Raw genomic sequence first — 25,269 nt, forward strand, 5'->3', positions numbered from 1 at the left:
TGAAGCTAAAAGGCAGAAGTCTGAGATTATACAGGACTATTCTGAAAGGTAAAACAAATTAAGTAAACCATTTGGTTCACTATAAACAGGACAAATTGCACTAGACAGTAAATAAGGAACTTGTGCTGCTTTATTGACCAAGCCGAGTACAACAACATCATTCTACATCCCCATCCAGTTATAGCTGAAAATTCAGTTACCACAAATGTATACAATCAACATCAGGCATTGTGTTTGACTCAAATTACAGTTTCATGTTTCTTCTACCAAACATGCAGGCAGATAAATTTATATTGCAGTTCTTATTTCTGTTGCTGGATGTGCTTCATTCTCACAAGTGTAATTTTTTTTTCTGAGCTAGACAATTTTGCTAGACTCAATGGCATTTGGATAGGGGGAATAGCAGTAGTTAGCATCATCCAGCAACCGTATCCATTTTCTCTTTGCAGATAAAATAGGAGGGCCTGGCACTTGTCTAGCATGAGCTACCAGTCATTGTCGTTGTAAACTTAAGACTACACAGCTTTAACAGAAAGTTTACCAAAAAACTATGGGAACTGCATCATGGTACAAAACAGTAAAACTTTAAATTTTATATTGAAGGTAAAGATAGGTTGAGCTTTAAAACAAATTACAGATAACTCCATAGTCATGTGTTTGGATTTTTAGTAATTTAAGAAATGATGGCATCACTAACATCAATATACATACCAAAACCATGTGATTTAAATACTTTCCATGTACAAAAAGAAAAGCCTGAAGGTGTCTGTACAGTTTTTACAATGAGCTGCTAATGTATTTACAAAACCACAAAAGAGAAATATCCTTTGCGTAGAATAAAAATATCTAGGATGTCAATATAAAAAGTTGTTTAGTTGTGTGAGGCACTCCTGAAGCTGGTGACATTAGCCAAGAGCTCCTTTGGTACGAGTCCCAATGCCTGCAGAGCCACAGTTGCGGCCATGGCTTTAGCATGCTTCTTATTAGGACTGACACTGTTAGGCTTGTATTCAATTCCATTGACCAATACCTGTAAGACAAATAAAAACAGGACACATGTAAGACTTAAGTTTCACATTTCTCCTTTCTAATGAAGACTAAAATTTTAAGGACACACACCTATCTTAGTTTCTTGCATACCTCCAAACTCAGGTGCTCTTAAGGAGTTAACCCTTACATCTGAGCCCAAGCCTAAGGCTTGTCCACAAAGTTAAACAATAGGACTCCAATTGTTCGTGTGACTTGCACAATTTCTTTGGATTGGAAACAAAGATTCCCTTCATCTAATGGAAGGTCTCCTTCGATCAGCAGAAGGAAACCTCCAGGTCCAACCATTTGTTTTCATGTGACATGAGGCATCATCTTAGGCCTTCACTACATGAAAAAGAAGGAATTCCTCTTCCAGTCTGCATTTTTTTGTAAGTGATTGTACTGAATTATATTTTTATACCTTCCGTCACTTTGGGTGCGCTTTTTGTAGATAAGTTTTTAAAATGAATTATCTAAATCAAGCAAGCATTGCAGCCCTACAAAATGAGTACATTTTCCGTCATCTTTCATAATAGTCTACTAACTTCTCCTCTGTCCAGACAACTTCACATAATCACAGCCTGAGTTAAAAACTGCAAACGGGGAAACAAAGCGAAATGCACTTTCTAAAAAGACAAGTATTTGCTTTGTGGGCTCAAAATGCAAGTTTTGAAATTATTATTTATTAAGGACCTTCCACGTATGTCCTAAGCAATGTACAAAATATAATAAAAAGTTACAAAATAGTATACAAATAATAGAAGATGAGGTTAAAAAGAAAACAAGATGGACACTTTGTTGCTGTGGCAGTTTGGAGCCATGGGAAGAGTAGAATAGATCAACATTCCTTTCGTGCTATTGTAAGCATCCACTTTTAAGTGCTAAAATTAATTTCTAAGATAACTGACCATTACAAGAACATTCTAGCTTACCTTAAAGAGAAAATGCTTATTGTGTTCAGGTCGATTATCGTTCACCAATGCGAATATGGGAGGCAGCCATCTTCGTTTGTTACAGACTTCCAGCAATGCAGAAACGGGATGTTTGCCTTAATAACAACAGGTTTTGTTTTAGAAATGTAGAAATACCACAATTAACAGAATTACTAAATCTGCCTCATTCATACCAGGTCAAATGCTTTGTCCATCTGGCCATATTCTCTGCTAAGGGATGGGTGGGGAATGCTTTTTGGCTCGAAGGTCACACATTCCTTCATAGATAACCTTCCAGCAACCACATGCCAGTGGTGGACTTGGCCAGACATTGGAAGTGGCTCTGACCTTTGCACAGAAGGCCACAGGCCAGTCATGCAAACATCACAGGTTCCTACACCCACACACGAACCTCTCCAACCTCAATTCAGGTAAGCCAGAGGCACCATCACAGTCAAGCAAAGCAGAGCAGACCTGGGCTGGGAGAGTCCCGATAACTGGACAGACACACCTGGTGGGCCATCTTTGGTCCCTGGGCCTAAGGTTCCCTACCCCTGGTGTCCTGACAGCAGCTCTCCCGGGTCTCTGGACCCTGCTACCTGATCTTTTTAACAGGAAATGCAAAGGACTGAACCCAAGACTTTCAATATTGCTGTACCCATGAGATATGGCCGCTCTCCTTGAATTTTTAAGTCTCACCTGAAAGATCTTTCACTGCACTGAAAGGTCCATGTCTCTTCTGTGTCTTTTCTCCCACCGCAACCAAGCCTGAAGAAAGCACATTAAAAAGTGTGTTTTCATAAGCTACCGAAACCTGATCTTTTAAGCCAGCACTTTGGGACTCTCCAAAGCAGGAATCAACCGGTATAGCTGGCAACCACACCATACATACTCAGAAGCCTCTTGGGCAGACCAAATGCACTCTTTAAATCTTAGCTAGGGTTTCTTTAGAATCAAAATGCCTAGTAAATGCTCATACTATGAGATGTGGTGGCAATGTAGTTAACTGGCCCTTGGCTGGTTCTGAAACCTGTAAGCTCAAGTGATCATACATCAGATGTTCTCTCTAGTACATCCAAATATAAATGCAAGTCCTGACCCCATTTGGTTCAAGTCAGTGTACCACAGAAACTGGTATTCTTGAATTCACAAACCAACGGGAGCAAACTTTGGCTTTTATTTGAATGAAAGCCAAATATTTAACAAAACCATAGCAGATGACATAAATTTCCAGTAAACACAGGAATGCAGACAACAAAGTCCACAGCAGTTTTTTGGGATGTTGGTTTCTTTTGCAGAGCTGAACAACCTACCCACCATACAATTACCACCCAAAGACCCATCTAGTCTACTGTTCTGTTCTCCCAGTGGCCAACCAGATACCTATGGGAAGCCCGCAAACACAATTATCCCTTGTCTCGCTGGTGACCCAACACCTGGTATTCAGAGACATGCTGCTGCTAATAGAGGCAGTACAAGGTCATCATGCCTAGAGGCAATTGATAAGAGACATCCTCCTTGAAAATATAAGCTCCTTTTAAAGCTCTCCAAGTTGGGGGCATTACTATATCCTCTGGCAGTGAATTCCATATTTTAACAGGCAAGCTAGTTGGGCCAGACAACGGTGAGCTATAGAAAACCATGAACTTTTTCAAGCAGTAATTTTCCATTAGTCATCGAATGACTTGGATCATAACTTTCCTTCAATAAACAGAACTCGAGGCTTTCCCACCTCTCCTCTGCATTCCCCCATGGCTTGGAAAAGAAACCTGTGAGGGTATGAGAAATCTTCCAAGATAGGCTAGCATGCCGCACAGAAGACTGTAGAGGGAAGAGCTTTTGATGAAAAATGTCGCCTTGTATAAGCAGAAATGCCTTCCGCTTGCACAAGAGCACACTGAGATCAAAACCAATGTTTTTATTAAAATATCCTTTCAAGTACCAAACATCCACTATATTAAGTACAGTCTTCTCAGGGGTGCCATCTTCAATTCTTTTAAGTTTTAACTGAAGCTGTAATATTTATATTGAACCAAGCGTAACTAAGATATATAACATCTGTTGAAAGGTATACAACTATTGGAAACCAGCAAATAAATTTATTTTTATATGTTAGCCGGGAGCTGGTTGAAGTAAGAATAAAAATTAGAATAAAACAAAATTCATGTTTTAGAATACTGCCCTGGCCCAGACCTTTGTCAGGCTTTACATTCCATATTTGGCCTCAGAAGGGGTAGTGAAGCTAACATACAATGTAATGTATAAAGCATTCAAAATGTGCCCTTGCCTGTCTTTTAAGTCAAACTAGAACTTAGTACAGAGAAAATGTTCTAGGAAAATAGACAGTACATAACATTTTTACATAAAAATGGAACTACTAAAGAAAAATTAGGCTTGATTTCTGGGTCAGCCACTTCAAGAAAGAACTGTTTAAGAAATGGGAGTTAGATCATTTTGGTATCTTATGAAAAAAAGTAATTACAGAGACTCCTGATCTTCTGCATCACTTTAAGAGGGCTCTTTCTGTACCAGAGAAGCAATGACCCAGATACAGAAATTCTTTCATAAGACAGACATCATTGCCGGTATTCAGCTGCACACATCTGATTCACTCAACCCCTACAACAGGCAATAGGCACTGGCACAGTATCGTTTCGTGTGGTATGTATTGTACATCAGAAGTGTTGGGATTATAGTGCTGAATGTAGGGTACCAAAGCCTTCCTGGCTTACACAGGATTTCTATTCAGAACAAGAATCCTCACAAAGGCACCTGTTTCCCCAGTGGACGGGGACAAATCAGTATGAAGTTGTTAACATCAGAGAAAACAACTCACCTTTCCGATCAGTCTTAAAATCCACTAGAATTGGTTCCTTGTTTCCTTCTTTATTTTTACCCAAGCCTTCTCCTTCTCTCCATCCCATTTTCCTCATGAGTTGGGCTCCCATTCCTCCAGTTACAGGGGCAGCTCTCAGAAACTGATCCTACCCAAAGAAAGAAAGTAAAAAGGAACCCTTCATTTAGCACTCTGGAGGAAAACTACAGAACTTTCTAAAGCTTCTAACTATTAACTATCAAAGAAATAGGCATGTACTTACATTACATACATTGAAGAAATCTACCTAGACATATTCTTAAAGTAAAAGTTTCAATCAGTAAGTGGAAATATAAATATCCACTGCTTATATATACACATAATATATTTTACAAGCATTTTAAATAATAGCACTTTGGTTCCAATGAATCTCTTCTCATCTTGTGGAAACATTTAACTGGCAAAATGTGTGCCATGTATACCTAGTTACTGAATAGAAAAAGCAAACATTTACACAGATTTTAAATATTTAAAAAAAATCTCCCACTTTATTACACAACTGTATGATCATTTTCCACCTGAAAATCCCTGTGCATGATACAAGCAATTCTTTAAAAAAGATCTTAGCCACACAACTCAACAGTAGCATGTGACAACTGCTCCAAATAACCACAAGAATCATATTATTATTATTAAATGCTGTAAGATCAAACATAGGTTTTAAAACATATCAGCTTTAAAGTACTTTTTAAAACTCCTTAAATTTTTACGTACCTAGGCCTCGATGGCCGCAGTGTTGTGAATAGTAGGGCTGGCATTGACCGTGGCAAGAAGGCAGCTACAAGGCAGATTTGGCCCTGAAACAAGTTTCCATATAGAGGGGTGAAAGTTCACAGGCTATTCTGTGAACTATCATCTCTCTTTTCTGCCCCACCCAATGACCCGACGCAACGAACAGCTTGTGTTAATAATATACATTGGTAGCATCAACACAATATATTATCTCACGTTCTCTTTTACAAAGGCACAAAGCTTAGTATTTGGGTATCAACCTACACATCAAGTATTTCTTTGCTTTCATTCTACATTCCATTCATTTTCATTTACTGAAAATAGATTGCAAAAGCAAATGAAGAGTACAATCTTCCTTATGATTTCCTCTTCATGGCAGACAATTATGGCACACACCCAGTTCAATATGAATCCCCATATGGTGATGTTAAGAAACCAAAGAGCAACATTTCCAGAACATGTGTGACTTCAGTTCCATAGGTATCCTATACCCATAATATAATTAAAATGCTGCCTGTAATCATGCAATAATTGGATATTACTTTGGGGGGAAATGCTCTGGTATAAGGAAAGGCAAAACTGAGACAGATATTACCTCTCATGGAAACGTTTTGACTGGTGCAAGCCATGCAGTTTGTGTACACAGAGACATGTTAGCTGTTGCCAGTTACCAACTGCTTTGAGTTGAGGCACCTAGAAGGGCATTTACTTACTTCCATTTTCATCCTCCCCTCTCCTTTCCAGGAACCTCTCATTAGAAAAGGGCAACCATGCAGAGGATACAAACCCCAGTCAATGTCACCCAGGGCTCCGACTCCTCTTTTGCACCTGCTTTGTAATGATAGAATGTTCATCAACAATGTCTGGTTCATCACCAATGTGTATCCAGTTCACAAAGACGACAGAGAGCAACTTTCTGACCAAGGTCTTTTGAAGGTTGCAGGAACTTCTCATATACTTTCCAAAATCTTTGGGTGTGCATGTTTGTGCGTTACAAAAATAGCCCTTTCAGGTGTAAAAGCAAAAAACATCTTTAATGGGTATTTTGCCTAGAAAGGTGGGATATAAATTTTAATAAAATTAAGGGTTTTAGTCAATTGTCTCCCGCTGCTCATAGAATGCTCTTTGGTCCTGTGGATGCTTCCATTAACAGAAGAGGGAAGGAAGTGGTTTTTTTTAAAAAAAACTTTTTCCTGCAGCTGCTGATGCCATGTCGCATGGCTGTTCAAAAGAGTCGCCCAACCCACTAAAGTAGACTGGGAGGGGGAGTGTTGTGGAAACCACCCCCCCCACCTCCCTTCATAGAAACCTGTGCCAGTCAAAGGGATACAGCTGGCGAAAGTTTTAAATGCAGTTCCGCTCTGAAAAAATGGCATCCCCTTTCCTAATTGGCTTGACGGGATAGTCATAACAGATACATCCAGATACATTTTATGATGAAATCCAAATGCAAACAGTAGTGCTTAGGCTACATCTGTACCCACTTATTGTAAGCCCCACTGAACTCAATGGGACTTATTTTTAAGCACGTGTGTAGGCCTGCCCTGCTAAGTACTTAATAGTGCATTGAGGTGGTATTTATTTCAATGGGACTTCAGCATACCTTGCTCTCTGGGTAGTACATCACAACTCCTTATCAAATGCAGCAGAGTCAAGGAAGCTCATTCTGTTAACTAGATATTTACCACCCAAGCAAGCCTCTAAAGTCCCACAAATTATTTCAGAAACTTTTCTAATGGTAGTGATACGTAGGTTTCACTATCTAGATGGGAAAAATAATGTTTATTATATACGGCAACTGCCAACATAGTAAAGCAGGATGTCAGGTTTATACACCACCATAATGTTTACAGACTTTTTATAAGCACAGAAAACATTATGTGGAAACTAAACCACTGCTTGAAGTGACACAATTCCATTTTGACATAATTCACAATGTCACTAACCCTTCTGTTTCAATCTGTTCTAAAAAATCACACAAAAGTACTAACTGGTATAGTAAAGAGTGTGTAGCATAGTCAAAGTAGGATTAATTTCCACTTAAGTAAGCTACCGTTAGCAAGGCCAACAATTTGAATCATGTGGGGAATGTCTAAAATATTCTAAAAGTTAGATATAATTAACAGCTAGATTAATTTAAGAGCAAATGCTTAATAGAAGCAGCAAGAAAGAGCAATGGGGAAACTGGTACTTTATTTTGTTAGCTACCCAAAGGCATTTATGTTTTCATTTGAATATTGTCACTTCTATGGCAATTTACCATTTGTGAATCTTCAAATTTTCCTACGCCACGCAAAACTAGTTGAACTTTAGGTCTTTTACCACTAGATGGTGCTAAGCTATTTCCTCTTCATGAGGTGGGAAAGGGCTGATAAGATTCATCTTCAATTTACAGGACAAGGGATTGAAACCTAATATGCAGGACCTAGTGATAAGAACTGTGTGTACAAGGAGAGGAGGGAATCGACACTAGCACAAAAAAAGAAAGGTCCAATGCAATTCTAGACTGGCACAAGCAGAGTTAGAAACCAAAGAGGTAAGAAATTACAATTTACCAGATTCATTCAATGCCAAGAGAAGCCCACACAAATGGGAACTCCAGGAATACCCAATCCTGGGTGCAAGGGTGAATACCTATAAGAAAAACACAGAACGGACTACAGTGAGCAGACCAAGTCTGCCACTGATAGTATTTGCAATATTTATAAAGAAGTTAAACTTAATACCAGTGCTTTACAGAGAACCTCTTCTGATCCAAATAAATATTTCTCACAGACACCAGGACTCCCCCATCTACAAACATAGTGGTTATTATAGTTTTCTGTACATGGATAAAGGCATGGTAATATGGTACGTGAATTACAATGGACAGCGGCAGTGAAGTTGCCAGGAGTGGAGAAACCTTTTAGCCCAGAGGCCTGATGGGTCAACTGCGGCAAGTGGGTGGGACCTACTCAGTTTTCAATCATCTGACATTATAACATCAGACGGATAGATGGGCAGTCCCACCCATCTGTCAAGAGTTGACCTGCAGAGTAGATGAAGGAATCAACTGCTCTGCCCACCAGCTGATGGGAGGAACATTCAATCCTGCTCTCTGTAGGGGTCTGCTTCGCCCTAGACCCTAAACGATGGGCAAGGGTGTAATTTGGGGAAAATGGCCTTGGCAGGCAAAACTGGACTCCCTGGCAGCTGAAAGTTGGCCTACAGGCCAGAGGTTCCCCATCCTTGCTCTATGCCTGTACTTGTACCTATGGGTAACAAGCCCAGAAGGTCAAGCATGCTGCCGAACAAGCAAAGACGGAGAAGGAAAACAGCAAGAAAGGTTGCCATTGCAGTCAAATCTAATAACACACAATCCAATATTTTGCACTTAGAATAGGTTTTGCATGTTTACTTTCCATAATACACTTCTTCCTAAATTCAGGATGCTGAGATTGGTGTAACATGGCCACTAATGTGAAAATAAAGAATACAATCTTGCTGAACGGATTGGGAGCTGCACAGGGTAGTGAAATTCTAGAACGGTATCCAATAAAGTCATATCCTAAGCAGACCCCCTGAAATCAATGGACTTGTGCATGATTTACTTCAATTAGCTCCTGCTTCCTGATCACTAGAAATCACAACCTAGATCCATTCTGCTTTCTGAGTCTTCAGGAAAGGCACAATGTATTTTTTCCAAGCTGTTTTCTGCAACCACAATGGCAGAAACACACCTGAAATTTCCAGGATGCTAATTGCCATATTCTGCATTTCTAAAGTTGGTGGGTGTGCATGTGCGCACACATTTGTATGTGTGCAGACTTGCAGCTAAAACTATTTGCCCTAAAAATATATTACCCATAGAAAGCCAACAATTACTTTTGTGACTTCATGAGAAATAGATATTTAACATATCATCATGTTTAACTTGTATGTAGAGAAAAAATATAATGAGGGGTGAGGTACCTGTGGTCCTCCAGCATGGCCAGGTCAGGGATGATGGGAGTTGTTGTTCAGCAACACAACTCACGTATCTCATGCCTGATGTACTTCCAAGTTAGGGTTTTTTGTGTTTTTTTATGGTTAGATACATGGGCTACTGCTTAAGCCTCCGGAAAGAATCCTGAATTAGTGAAACAATTTCCCCACTTTTTAGAAACGTATACACCAATCCAGCTCCTTAAGAGAAATTAAAACGTCTGTCCTTGCTCACAATTTCCTTGTTTGTTGTTATCACAAAATGCTTACTTTGTTGGAGATCTTGCAATTGCTCTCAGGAAACATTAATATTGGCAGCCACTGATTTCTGAAGTAAGGGAAGATCATCATTACAGTCCAACACCAATGAAGCACTACCCCTCTCTCCTATAATTGTTTCACCTGGGCACTCTCAGCAGCACGAATCCTGTTCATTGCAGCAATCACAAAGGTCAGCGAAGTCAGGGCCCTCCAGATCCTGAAGTGGGACACAGTACTGGGACAGGGGAAGCTTCAGAACAGCACAGCATCCAGAACAGCTACAGCATGCAGGCAAACATTCTCACCTCTTCGCCCTCCACTCATTCACAATCATGCTAGAGCTCTGGAAGGGCTGTCCCCTTCCTTCCAGTAATACCATACAGTGCCAGTTCTCGTTTCACAGAACCTTTTCACTCTCTCGTTTAGCAAACAGGATGTAGAAGAATATTATAAACTTTCTATCGCTTGGGGTGCCCAAAGTTCTTTTTGTGTACATGGTGACACACTACAGTAGCTTTTCTACAACTATGTCATTGTACACCTTGGGAGTCAAATGTTTCGGCTCCCGAATGATCAAAAACTGGAAGTGAGTGTTCTGGTTTTTGAAGGTTCTTTCGGAAGCCTAATGTCCAATGGGGCTTCCACAGCTTCCGACTGACTTCAGGAAGTCGAACGTTTCAGAAGTCGGACGGACTTCCGGAACAGATTCTGTTCGACTTCCAAGGTACGACTGTAATCAATCCAATTGTGCACACAAGGCAAAATACAATATAGGTTGAACAAAAAAATAAATGACTGTAGTCCCAAGCACTTATAAGAGGTAAGCCTCAGTGGATACTATGAAACTTATTTTTGAGTAAACGTGAGAGAATTGGACTGTGGCTAGACTCCAAAGAGATACTTTAGGCATTCCCAGTGAAACTTTCACTCCAGCCCATATCACAAATACGCTTCCCTTCAGTTTCAAAAGAGGCTTTCTATGTGGCATGGAGGACCGTTTTTCCAAAAACAGACATCCCACAGGCACATGGAATTAGTTGCACAGTTCTTTGAAACTAGGCACAAGTATTTTAAAAGCATTCCCTCCAAAAAGCCTAGTAAGTAAATAAAGTAATCCTAAAGGAAGAATGAATGTCTTGCACGTGTGCTGTGAAGAGTTTAATATATTTGCATTTGTGAACTGATTACATCATTGATGATAATGCAAAACAGAAATAACTTCTGCCTGAAAGTGTTCTTTTCAGAATACTGTTCAACAACCTAATGCCCAAACATTTGATATCACACTACTAAAAGTCAAACAAATTTAAATAAAACCAAACAACGAATTGCTACTGGGTTTTTTTAATGTGGCCTTCTTTCTATCCCATGAAGCATATTAACAAGAATATCTCAAGTTAACTCTATATAGTGACTGAATTTTGTTATGCTCTGCCAAAACTAATTTAAAAAAATTAAAAATGCAACACTGATGTAATATTTCATTTCTCAGACAAATCACCAATTCTACTTTAGGTTCCTTAATTAATTCACCACAGAATCAAAGTAGTACAATATCTAGAAGACTCCAAAGCACCCCGATTTTTGCATTCATAGAAAGTAAAGTGAGATATTATTAATCTGGGTAATGATGAATGAATTTGATTTTCTTATGGCTTCATTTCCCACCTCCACCCCCGAAGAAAATCCCCATCATATTCATGTTGACTTGGACACAAGTCCTACTGACTTCACCATGAGATTTACTTCCAAGGAAAAGCACCTAGTACCCACAGGATAAATGAAGGAAGTCCAAATACATTGTAGAAAAGTATTTTCAACCTCAGGAATTCTACACTGTGGGCAGCAGAGAGATCTTGTCTCCTTTGCATCTCACAGCCTGACTTCCATCACTCAGCTAGAAAGTTTTGAATAGGAAAGGAGCATCCACCTCCTCATAATACCATTTTAATTTTTCAAATGAAGTGACTTTTTGAATAACAAATTCTAGAAAACCTATGAGGAACTGCTTTTCATATACATCTGATCCTGCCTGTAACTGGAAAGACTTAAACTTTACAAGGAGGGGGCCCAATGACGGACTTTCCATTAACCCTATGTGAAAACAATTCAGGAACACTCTGAACTTGAAGAAGCATGTGAAGATAGGGCCAACTATTACCAGAGAGCATGGCAATTCGATCTCACAGACTTCAGGAGAAATGTTCTACTCAATATTTCTTTGGTATCTAAGGTGATAGAGGACTCAGGATACAAAGTGGGGGGGGGGGAGATGGGACACAGGATGCAAATGCCAGTGCTTTGCCATCCCCACCTACACTTACAATTCAGCAAACTGAAAAGTTCCCCAGCAGGATTCTTCCTCCTCCTGACAGAGCCATGCTCCTAGGCCCTCAGTGCTCCTTGCATCACAAGTACCAATGACTTGGATTTAGGCATAACTAAGCAGATTTCAAAAAAGGGCAGAAAGCAATTGTGCCTACAGCCCACATGATAAGCTTATATTATCAAGTAGAGAAAATCATTCAGCACAGGAGAACCAATGAGAACTCTTGGTCTATGAAAGTCTAAGGACAGTATATCCTGTTTCGAGAATCTTAAGCGAAGGAAGTCATGAGCACCCTAGCACTGCTATCAGATGGCATCATCAACAACACCTTGCTCTTGAGTGTTTTAAGATGGTCAAATCCAAGGTCAATCTCTAGCAGCTGAATAGGGCCAAATATGGGACCATTACTGCTTGAAGATGGACATACCCCCAGACACTTCTTGCTACAAAGGGCAAAAAACCATTATTTGGAACTCTTCAGTTTAAGGATGTCATGATTCAAGAATCATTTGTTCAATCTTCTAGATTTTATTAAAAATAATTGGTGTATGCCTAATTGATACACTACCAATTAAATTATAGCAAGTATGACTTTTTTGTGAACTGTACATGGGTGATGAAAGACAAACACACAATGGAAGCTTCAGCAAAACCTTCGCTAAAATGGCGGCCGCCATTCCATAATTACCCCTGGCTCCCCACTTTTATTTCCACAAAGAAAACCTTTTCAGCAGGTAATATTTACAGATAATAATATATTTACAGTATTTCCCATATAGTTTAATTACAAAAGTGTAAAAGAGTATAGTACATTTTATCAACAGAATACAGTTAAAAAACTCTCTGGTTACTGTATCTAAGCGCTTATATTGACTCAACTACAGCCCATTTTTCAAACCATCGGCTCCAAGAAATAGTGCTACATAAAAACCAATCAGAGCTAGAAGGTAAAATTATTTCTGTTGGAGGAGTGTACGTGGAGAAAGAATTTTCACTGAGACTGTAAAAATATACTTGCCAAACAAACAAGCTAACTCCACCCCAGTCTTTTGAACTCTCCAGTACTGCGTAGTCAATTCTGAAACCTAGCTGCACAAATTCTGACTCATACGTTCAAGGCACCTTTGATGTTTCTCCCTTTAAAGTAATCAAATACATCACTAAGTTCTACAAGCGGGTCAGGGCTTGAGTTATAAAAATCAACTGTGAGTGAAGTATCCAAGCATCCTTTTTTTGTTGCCTTTGTTGCCTTCTTAATCACTAATCAACTTAAAGGCAAATAAATATGTTCAGCTTTTCCACTGCCCCCACCCTACCAACACATACACTCTGCTAATCCCTTGCTCAGCAGACTGCAATTCCCTCCTCCACCTAATATTTGTGTAAGATGCTCAGATCAACTTGTCTATCCCTCACCAATACTAACTTCATCAAGACAGCCAATAATTCTCCCTTAGGAAGGACAACAAAAACAAGCCTTTTCCCCATTTGACCCCCACAATTCGGGAAAACCTCGGGCAAAGCCTCCTCTATTCATACCTGACCAGGCAAGTCCAGATGGTGCTGCAAGATCAGGCAGGGATTAGGAGCCTGTCTCTCTCTAAATGAGAGAAAAGTTAAGTCCCCTGCCTCTTAATAAGTGGTAAGGACATTAAACTATGGAGAAAAAGCTCTCCTGCCATTTTCAGATTCTCATCTCTCCGCCAACAGAAGCAAGCAAGTGGATTTTTACAGCCCTCTGGCAATAATTTATTGAATTCACTGTCAAAATTTTACTGAAATCGCAACCAGATTGATCTCTTGGCTAGGTAAGTAATGGAACGGCATCATTTAGTTGTACCCCGCATTTCAGGACAATTTCAGCACAAGATAACAGTAACCGTGGGAGTAATTAAAACAACTCTTTTCAAACGTGAGCATAGATCATTCTCCCAGTTTCTACAGTTAACCTACGAAACCAGTATTAACACAGAGCTAGTTCGGCATAGTAGATACAGATTCCAAAACAAGAGTGCAACACATCTTGACAGAACACAGAAGTAAATTAACTCATTTATTTTCTGCACCTATTTTAGGAAGCTATTAGTGTCCTAAGTGGGTCACTGTCACTTCTTCCAGTGATTTCAAAGGAATTTATCATGTGACATTTGGACTCATCTGTCTGAATATCATCTACCTTTTTAATCCAAGCCTGGGGACCGCTGTTGGATAACTGTTCTGATGACAAGACCTGTGCTCCAGTGCTTCCTGTAAAATGGCCTGGGATGGAATTCAGCTGAGCCCAGGCATCAATCTGCAACCACAAACGAACATAACAATATAATTAATTACTAAGTTCTCAAATGCAGACACGCACTTTGGTAGCAACAGCCACGATATACTTTTACATGGTACACAGCAGAATCATAATCCATTTCAAAATAACTTAAAATTGGATGTTCTGAGAAAATTCCCACCGGCTAATGCTGCTTCACCTACTGCTATGTTTCTTTTGTGATGTTGTTCTTTAACTGAGAAGAATAACCATATTTTGCTCAGAATCATAGAATTGCAGAAATATGCAGCTATCCCATATGGGGATTGAACCTGCAACCTTGGGTCTTAGCAGCACCACGCTCTAACCAACTGAGCTATCCAGGTACTTCCTTAAAGAAAAGAAAAAAAACCACCTCAAAAGCATTTTTCTTTGTAAACCACTTCATTTCAAAGCATGGTACTGTACTGGGAATCTAACTTGCAAAAATAAAAGGAATTATAGCATCCTTTCAATGTTTGGAAGTCTAAGTTTAGAACATACGAAAGCTAACTCGGTTGTTTCTAGTCCACATTCTACCCAGAATTATGGTAAGCTCAGACTAAACTTCAAAGTATAGGGAATTTGAAAATTAATATCGCCACTAGTATATGAAACAGTAAAACGATTTCAGAAAACACAGCAGGTTGGATCCAGACCTGTCCTTCTATGTTTTGGAAGGCGCCTTCTGTTCACGGAAGGGACTGAGATCCATCAAAGGCTCCTCCACCTGTGTATGAGCAGGGAGAGGCGATTTTTGCCAATTTCCCCACTGCAGCCCCCAGGGCCACCTCCCACCCTGTTCTAGAGAGTCCCACAACCCATCAGAGTCGCTTTTGAGGGGGCGCAGAGGGTTGCAGGGGGAATGGGTAAAAACGGCCCCCTTCCTCCAGCACAGCATCTCATGGGTTGCGTTCTGCCCACAGGTAGTCTGGCTCCAACCCAACATGTCTTCAACTTTCCCTTTCCGGGGAGATCAACAAGAAAGAAGCTGCAACCTACCCGTTCCTGTGCACGATTTAACAAACACATTGCCTCCATGTCAAATGTATTTTCTGTAAGCCTCTTTTGGGCTATGGTCCGCTCAGTCAGTGCCGATGAGATGTCCACAGGCTAAAAAGTAATAAAGATATCATCTGTTTTGAAGATCTCCAGAGCTAAGGCAATGCATCCTTCATAGAGGGTGTTAAAAATTATGTAGAAGGCAGTTCCCAAAATTTGAAAACTTTTGCATGATCAAGAAACAGAAACTAGGAGTGAATATACATAAGAAAAGGCAGTGGGCTTTATCCTTTTTGAATTACTGAAAATAGGACTATAATTCAGATGGACATACAAATGACTTCTGCGCATATAGAGGGTCTTCCTCCCCGCACCCCACTCCCCTGACAGCTAAAGGCATGGTTTGGCAAGCCAATTTTGAACACAGGGAGCTTCAAAAACAGTTTGAAACACAGCACAAGGAACAGTGCTGATGCTAAATCAGAATCTCCTCTGATGGCACACCAATCCTTTAAATATGCCTCTGCATGTTCTCTGGAGTGCTGTCTAAATTCTACAGATTGCTTTTCAAAGATTGCCAGTAGCTCTTATTTCTTTCAGGGGAACATATTTGTATCTGTTTCATCAAGCATTTTTAGAGAATCTGATTCTGTGTTTGTCATCTGTTCTGTTTATGATTTCATAACTTTATGATGTTTTTATTAAACACAACCATGATTTTTAAGTGAGCTGTAGATTCTAAATACTCATGTATCTATAAAGTAATGAATAGGTATCCATGTATTAAGATCTTTCTGCTTTTTACCTCCAGATTGGCTGGGTTGGGGAACACATCGTCCTTGTTCTCATCCTTGTTCTTTTCAACTGGAACCCATTCTCCATACGCACTATCTGATTCTTTTTTCCGGTGTTGAGATCCAGAAGAGACAGGAAACTCCTTTGTCAAAGTAACCTGATTTTTCGGAGCTGCCGGTTTTATAGTAGGAGTCTTAAAGGGGTGGGGGGAGAGAGTATTATAACCATAAGCATTTATTTCTAAGATTTTTTATAAGATTTAATCATCGTAAGGTCCCAGGTAGGTTACAACAATAGAATGTTGTTGCTGGCATCCATCTGTCTCAAGAACATACAATTAAAAACAGCTAAAACTCTTGCAATTATAAAACAAGTAAAGCTGCTCCAAATGGAGGCCTCTATACTTAACAAACAAATGTAGGATGGTGTGGAAACAGGGATGCAACATCATGGACGGGAGTCGAAGCACCAACCCATGTCTGTTGCCACAGAACTGACCTCTACATCAGTAAACATGTGAATAGCACTAATGTAAAATGCTTGTGCATTCAATGCTAATTAGATAGATGTTTGAACATCTGCAATTCAGCTCCAAAAGCCATTTCCTAAGCAATTTAGAGTGTGTCTAAACAGGATTAACTATTGCAGTCAAACATTTTTCAAAAGTTGTTGAACATGGTTATTAATGTTATACATTATAGCACGATTGGTTGCTCTAACATTAATTGCAAGCAATAATTTTATAATAAACCATTATTACTAAGTCTCATTTGTCACAATTAGTTTCTATAAAATTATCAAATAAAGAGTTTGACACTACAATTCTGCAGTACTCACAGTTAAGTTGAAGAAAATAGGTTTGGGCTCATTGAGTTTAAAGGGATGGTTGATAAAAGGATGCTCTTCCTCCTCTTCGTCAGACACATGAGGCTTGTTCACAATAATATCATCTTCCTGGCTTTGTGCAATCTTCTTGCATTTCTTTAAAAATAATAATCACCACAATAATAGAAATGAGGCAACAGTTGATCAACTAAATCTATATAACATCTGTTACCAAATACTGAAAATTATGGGAATCAAAGACTTTGACTGCTTGGCAACAGCACCATATTCAAGACCAAGCCTGGAAATGATATCCATTATACCTGCAAGACCATAGTCCTAATACAACAGATACTACTGAGATTGCTGTGAAATCATCACGTGCAGAAGATCTAAGCCATCTGGCTAGCTTCCAATATAAATGGATTTATCTTATAGCACATAAAGACTAATTTGGTTTTACTATGCCCATCACTAAACTGAAATAGTGTCATATGCCAAAGGAAAAGCAACAAAGCCCCTACCATGTAGTCCACCTCTCACCTGAAATGCCTGTGACACAGACATGCTGCTCAGAGTGAGAAGCAAACAGTTTATTGCCCTTGCTTCCTGGAGGATAAAAAGATCAGTACAAGCAGAAAGCAGAAAGAGACCTATTATGGGTGTGAAGTCTGAAATCTGAAAACCTGGGCGGAAAATAAACTGTAACTAAGATCCACCAAAAGGAAGTACAGTCGTACCTCAGAAGTTGAACAGAATCTATTTTGGAAGTCTGTTCGCCTTCCAAAACGTTCAACTTCCAAAGTGCAACCTCCTATTGGCTGCAGGAAGCTGCAGAAGCCACCTCAGACATTCGGCTTCCGAAAGAATGTTTGAAAACCGGAACAATCACTTCCGGTTTTCGATTGTTCGGGAGCTGAAACGTTCGAATCCCAAGGCATTCAGGACCCGAGGTTTGACTGTATATGACATTTGGGTATATCTGCAGTTTCTGATTCTATAAAACATAGGCATTTATAGTTTTAAATTTCCTAAATATGCAAAATGCTATGATTTTATATTCTAAGTTATAAGTGATACATTTGTGTGGTAAATAATCAGCAGTTGTTTTATTATTATTATTAAATTTATTAATCATTTACCACCTAAAGAATCTCCAAGCAACCTACCATTTTTAAGAGCATAAAAAACAACATAAAATCAGGAAAAAAGAATACATTGTAATAAAAACCATACAACATATAAAACCAACCCAATAAAGCAGCAGCAAAAGCATGCCATCAGTAGACAGCAAAATCAACATACTCTATCAAATGCCTTGAAGAAGCTTACATTGATAAGGAAATAAGGATTTAACATATGTCACTGTCCCCCCAAAAACATACTGAAAGGATGTGCTTTTTCCCCACAGCTTGAAAATTTCCAGAAATGTTTTATCTCTACCCCACATCCCTCATTAAGTTATCTAGAAATCCTGCAATTTTAAAACAGATTTTAGTATCTTACTGGATAAATGCTGCATTTTGTATTGAAATAGTAATAGTTGCAAGTTTCATTTGATTCTCCTACCTCAGTGAGTTCCAATATTGTCTCTTTTGCAGACTTTTGTGCAACCTTTTCTTCCTTCTTTTCTGGAGTAACAACAGGCATCAGGCTTGGCGGTAAAGGAACACCAGCCTTCGCACACATGGCAGCTGCATTTGCTTTAGCTATTTCAAGTAGCTGTGCCTTGTCTACAAAAATAAGAATTTATTCATTACTTCGTATCATGTCCATTCTCAGGATGAATTCCTACACCGCAATTAGAATTCCAGAACTGCACTTAGAACTTGGAAATATGCCTGGAGCTGATTTAAATTAACACTAAAGTAATGGAAGATTCAGTTCTAAAAGCATTTCCTCTTCTGTCTTTAAACCAATTCAGACAAACTCACAGATCACTTTGCACAATCAGCTATCTTAAAATAGGAATGGAGAACCTATGGTTTTCCAGATGTTGTTGGACTACGACTTTCATCATCCCCGAGTCATGGCTGATGGGAGCTGAGGATTCACACTGTCACTGTGTGTGAAGTGGGGCACTGCCACTGAGCAGCCCCCTGTACCACCTGACAGGATGTGAGAGGTAAGGTGACAGCGAGAGCCCTGGACTGGCAGCCGGTGCCAAGTATGTGTGCATTGGAACATGCTGCCACCACCAACCCAGTGTTTTCCCTGCCCCCTTCCAGTACTAGTGAGCAAGCAAGCAGGGCGATAGTAAAGAATCAGCTGTAAATTTGTCCAACAGCATTTGGAGGGCCACATGTTCCCCATCCATATTTTAAATTATTTCTCATTTCTTCAGCATGGGCATTAAAATTATCTACAATGACACGTATGTAAGTTTTGGTTTGTGAAATATACCAACACTGGGAAATATCCAACATCGTACCAGCAGATGAAACAGGACTTCCCGTTCCTCTACTGCAAAGGGTCCCCCAAGCTTCCAGAGAAGATTTTGAAGCTGCGCAGGGAGATGCAAGGAGAGAGCAGGAAAGAGAAGCCTGATACGTGTGAGCAGAATTCTGTTGCACAAGCAGGCTGCCTCTTTAACAACATTTAGAAGAAATTATTTTGAGATAAAGGAATCTTAGAAAAACCCAAGAAATTAGAGATACCAATTTATGTTCATAACATTATCTATGTAACAAATTGCTAAATATTAATTACCCAAGTCAGTCAGACGCTTAGGTGACCTGCTTGAAGTTCTGGATCTTCGATGATCAGGTGATATACTGGTGCTCCGTCTTCTCCCTGTGGATCTAGAGCATCTTGGACGAACAGGTGTTCGACTTCGAGATCGTAATCTGAGGGGTATTCTGTAGCTGTCTCTTGAATCAGACCTCCTCCTCCTCCTGTCAATAGACCTTGACCGGTTTCGCCGAGATCTCCTACGCCTTTCCCTGGATAAAGACCTTTGTCTTGACACAGATCTTGATCTAGTCCTCCTCCATCGTCTTGAACATGATCGGGAGCGAGATCGGGAACGTGTTTGAGAGCGATGATCAGATTTTGATCTTGAGGACCTCTTCCGTGTTGCTGATCGAGAACGGTTTTTTCTAGATCGTGATGCTGTTCTATGCCTGCGGGATGGTTCAGAGGACTTGGAGCCTTTACTCCTTGATCTTCGCAAAGGGTCTCTCTCTCCCGTTTTTTCCAAAGATTTAGACCTAGATTTAGATTTATGATATTCAGGAGACTTGGTATGATTAGGTGCTTCCACAGATTCAGTTCCCTCTGTTTTTTCAAGCGATTTGGACTTCGATCTAGATTTGGAGCGTTTTCTTCCTGAAACATCTGAAGAGTCTTTATCTTTTCTTCTTTCAGGTGATTTTGATCTGGACTTTGATTTAGACTTAGATTTTCTGTGTCTGGATTTTAGGGAGGGATCTTCTTTTTCAGCAGATTTTGTTCTACATTTATTATCAGCCGACTTGGATCGTCTCCTTTTTGATCTTGATGAAGTTTCTAAGTTTTCAGCTGATTTGGATCTAGATTTGCGATTATCAGAAGACCTGGACCGTCTCCTTTTTGCCCTGATGGAAGTATCTCTTTTATCAACGGATCTGGATCTAGATTTGCGATTATCAGAAGACCTGGACCGTCTCCTTTTCCCCCTGAATGAAGTCTCTCTTTTATCAACAGATTTAGATCTAGATTTGCGATCAGAAGATACAGACTTTCTTCGCCTTGTCCTCAATGAACTCTCCCTTTTGTCAACAGATTTAGATCCAGATTTGCGATCAGAGGATCTGGACCGCCTTCGCCTTACTCTCAATGAAGTGTCCCTTTTGTCAACTGATCTGGATCTACTTTTGCGATTATCAGAGGATCGGGACCGCCTTCGCCTTACCCTCACAGAACTCTCCCTTCTTTCATTTGATCTGGATCTAGATTTACGATCAGAGGACCGAGACCGCCTTCGCCTTGTCCTCACTGAAATTTCCCTTCTGTCAACTGATCTTGATCTAGATTTGCGAACATCAGGGGACCTGGGCCGTCTCCGCCTTGACCTCACTGAAGTTTTTCTTTTGTCATCAGCTGATCTGGATCTAGACTTATGGCGATCAGAGGATATGGACTTTCTTCTCCTTGTTCTTACTGAAGACTCTCTTCTGTCAACAGATTTGGATCTGGATTTGCCACGTTCTGAGGACCGAGACCGCCTCCGCCTTGTCCTCACTGAGGTATCTCTTTTGTCAGTTGATCGTGATCTGGATTTGCGACGATCAGAAGATCTAGACTGCCTCCGCCTTGATCTTATCAAAGAATCTCTTTTGTCAACTGATCTGGATCTAGACTTGTGATTATCAGATGATCGTGACAATCTTCGCCTTCTTCTGACTGATTCTCTTCTGTCAACTGATCTGGATCTAGACTTGTGATGATCAGAAGATCTGGACCATCTTCGCCTTGACCTTACAGAAGTTTCTCTCTTGTCAACAGACTTTGATCGAGATTTAAGCCGATCAGAAGTCCGCGAACGTCTCCGTCTAGACCTTACTGAAGATTCTTTGCTCTCTTTTTTGTCAGAGGATTTTGATCTAGATTTATGACGTGAGGTAGAGTCCTTTTTTCTTGAACGAGAATCATTCTTACTTCTAGAACGTGCTCTTCTTGATGCTACCTGTCTAGAGGTGGAACGTGATCTAGATTTTTTTTTACGTTTTTTAGACTTAGAAGGAGATTTTGATCGACTCCTTTTTGCTTTTTTCCCACTCTTACTTTTATCTTTACTTTTGCTGCTTACTTTTTCACTTTTCTTGTCTTTTAAAATATTTTCTTCCTTTTCCTTCATTATATCAGAAGACTTTGGAGCGGTGTCTGAATCCTGATCCTTCAAAGAATCCTGTAGAGTTATTTCCAATTCCTTCTCCTTGGCCATTTGCAAACGTTCAAGAGATGCTTCTGAATCTTTCAACAATTGTTGGTTTGATTTCAGGTTTTCTGCTGCTGCACTTACAGATTTTATAGCTGCCTTTAAACCTTGTTCCTCCAAAGAAACTGGTTTCATTCCATCTAAGTCTTTTTCCTTTGGCTTGTGCAAAGGCTCTGAAGTTGCTTCTGAAGTTTTTACCTCCACAGTGAATTGTGGAATCATTTCTGAATTCTTAGCTTGTTGTTCTGTAATTGACTCCAGATCTATCACCTCTGCCATGCACCTCTCTTTGGAATTTTGTTCTGTAATGTCTATGTTCTCTGCAGTCATAGGAGCTGGTACCGAATCTTTTGTACTAAGAGCATGGGCAGATTCTAAAGATGCTTCAGGGATCTTTTTTTCTGACAACAAAATAGGAGTTGAATTTCTTTCCAAATTCTGAGTCCCCAAAGCTAACGCAGATTTTGAAATTCCTTCAAAATCCATTTGCTTCTCTTTTCCCATTGCTGTTTGGGCAACTTGCAGATCTGTTACTTTCCCTACAGAATCGCATTTAGTGGTTGCTTCAAAATCTTCTGGTTCTTTTGAGTGTACTGATTCTGGAGCAACCTTAGATTTTAATAAGGATTCAGTGTCCTTCAACTCTACTATATTCATAAGCCCTGCATTTGTTTCAGAACTCTTGCCACCCACAATAGATGCTATTTCTACAATAGGTTTAGAGTCGTTTTCTGTACGTTCTAAAGCTGTTCTTGAACATGTTTCATCAAAACGCATTTGTAATTCTAGTTGTTTTTCTGAATCATTTGCTGTTTCTGTAGCCAGAGATGATATTGTGGCTCCTGAACTTTTTTCTTCCACAATACTTGAAAATTGGGGGGTAGTTTTTGAAACATGCAGCACTTCTTCACATGTGCCACTTCTTTCCAAATCACTTGCCTCCATAGTGCAGAGGGATTGTGAAGGAGTTTCTAAGTAGGTTTTTTCTGGAGGAAGTTTAGATTTTGCAATAGTTTCTAAATCTTCCTTATTGACCAAACCTGCAACAGCTGAAGTTCTTTCTGGAAGTTTCTCTTCCATCACACTTTCAGATTCTGGAGCTGCTTTGTACTGATGTGTCTCAAGGGCATATTCTGTTTCTGAAGCTGATTCTAAATATTTTATTTCCAAAGTATTTTCTGCTTTGCTATGTTTCTGAGAGTCTATTATTTCCAGTACTTCTGTCCCTTTAATTGGACCAGAAGAATCTGAATTTCTTGGAGTAATTTCCAGTTCTCGGGTTCCTGTAGAGTCAACTAGTTTTAATACAGAGACTGATTCTGAAGACTTCAATTCTGGTGTATTTAGCTGTGCTGCAGTAGCTGCTGAATTTTTTATTTCCAATACTGTTTCATAATTTAGAGCTTTTCCTAAATCTTTGGTTTCTGCTTCAGGTATGGATATAGATTCTACAACACCATCTGAATCCCTCACCTGTGGCACACAGAGTTTAGAAGTTGTTTCAAACTGCATAGCTGCTTCTAAATTTTTCATCCCTCTTGTATCTAAAGTACTGGAGCTTGCTCCCAAATCTATGACATCCAACATTAACTCAGACTGAATTTTGTCACTATCCTTTCTTTCTGAAACAGTTGCGGATTTAGAAATTGATTCAGAATATTTTACTGCCAATTTTGTTTCTGGTTTTAGAACTCCAAAATCCTTCTGTTCTGCTTTATCTGCAGTTGTCAACGTGCCTTCTGAAATATGTGCACCCAAAACTGGTTTACGTCTTTCAAAGGTTTCTGAACCAGTCACATCAGCTTTGGGAGTAGATGTGAGCACATTATTCATCTCGTTTTTGTCCAAAAATGCTAGATTGGTTTCCACCTTCTGACTGGTTTCTAAACCTTTCACACCTGTTATGCGAATGGGTTCAAATGTATCTTTCAATACATGCACAGATTCAGAGGATGCCTTCAATTTTTCTATATCCACCACCATTTCAATTGTTTTAGCCGCTTTTAATCCTTTATCGTCAGTTCCATGGAGAAAGCTGGGAGTTGCTTTTAAAGTTGCTAGAGCCATTTCTGGTTTTTTTACTTCAAATTCTTCAGTATCAATCACACATATAGTTTCTGAATCTGCTTCCAAATCTGTACCTGCCAGTGCTTCACCTCTGGGTTCTGCATCTGACACTTGCAATACTGGTGTGCACTGTGACATTTCAATATGGTGGGGAGTTTCTGAAGCAATTTCCAAAATTTCTGATCCTACCAACAATTCACGTTTTGGAGCATCATTTGCAATTTCTACACCTGCTTGAACAGTAGATTCTAAATCAGCTTCTAGGTCTATGATTGTAGAGTCTGACGCTGTCTTTGAATCTTTTGCTTGAATCAAATAGAAAGGTGTTAGGGTAGTCTTTGAAAATGTTTCTGTCACATTCATAGATTCTGGACTGTGTTCCAAATCTATTTCTTTGTTAATCTTGTCAGATTCTAGAACTATAATCTTCTCTTTCTCTGATACACAGAGAGATTCTGGAGCTGTAAATCCTCTTGATTCTGTCCTTTCTTCCAATTTCTGCTTCTCTTCCTGCCTAGTTAATTCATCTGGAAACAGAAACTCTGGACTTGTTCCTGCATATTTAACTTCCAAAGAATACAGAGAATCCAAACCAACTCCCCTGATTTTTGTCTTCACATACTGGAGTTGTTCTAGATTTTGTTCTGCATGAGAATCAGGAATTGATGGCAAATTCTTCAATGCTAAGGGTTCCTTAGGACTGCTCACATCCACCACAGTTGTTTCTTTTAATTCTTGCATCACTGCTACATCCTCCAGTTCTGGAATTCCTTCTGAACTTACTATATCCATTTCTTGCAGAGATTTTGAAATGAGTAATGAGCCTTCACTCTCAGCATGCAGCTTATTGTCAGATATTCCTACAGCTACTTCTTTAGTTACTTTCTGATATCTTGGTAAAGTTTTCAAATCAGCTGCCTCAGCACCATTCTGATTTTTCTCCACGTGCGCTATAGCATCAGAAGGCTTCTCCTGTATTCGGGGCACAGGATGAGATTCAGTTTCAGTGCTTTTGCTTTTGGCCACAGTTTCAGATGCTACAGGAATCTCAGAATACTTTCCAGGTGGCACTGAAGTTACTTCCATATTTTTCACCTCTCTGTCCAGTAGTTTTAATTTTTTACGTAAATCATGCAACTCAACTATTGTTTCAGGATCTACAGTTTTAATGCCTTGGATTTCCCCAGTTTGTAGTGCTTCAAATTTGTTTGCATCCACCATGTGCAGTGACTCAGGAACATTTTCTGA

At 39.6% G+C, this 25,269-nt stretch overlaps 1 protein-coding gene across 1 annotated transcript; it reads right to left on the reverse strand.

Annotated features, from left to right (window-relative positions):
- Positions 1–112: 112 nt before the first annotated feature.
- SON (SON DNA and RNA binding protein) lies at positions 113–23,999 on the reverse strand. Its single transcript, XM_081908716.1, has 10 exons — positions 19,746–23,999; positions 18,606–18,769; positions 17,049–17,192; positions 16,222–16,404; positions 15,417–15,527; positions 14,298–14,414; positions 4,798–4,945; positions 2,661–2,729; positions 1,962–2,077; positions 113–1,030 (listed from the first exon to the last, which is right to left on the reverse strand). The coding sequence occupies exons 1-10, from the start codon at positions 23,935–23,937 to the stop codon at positions 872–874; spliced, it is 5,403 nt and encodes a 1,800-aa protein (XP_081764842.1). The 5' UTR covers positions 23,938–23,999; the 3' UTR covers positions 113–871.
- Positions 24,000–25,269: the final 1,270 nt, after the last annotated feature.

Source organism: Podarcis melisellensis (genome assembly GCF_964234715.1).
Source record: "Podarcis melisellensis genome assembly, chromosome: 4".
In the NCBI taxonomy this organism is placed as follows: Eukaryota; Metazoa; Chordata; class Lepidosauria; order Squamata; family Lacertidae; genus Podarcis; species Podarcis melisellensis.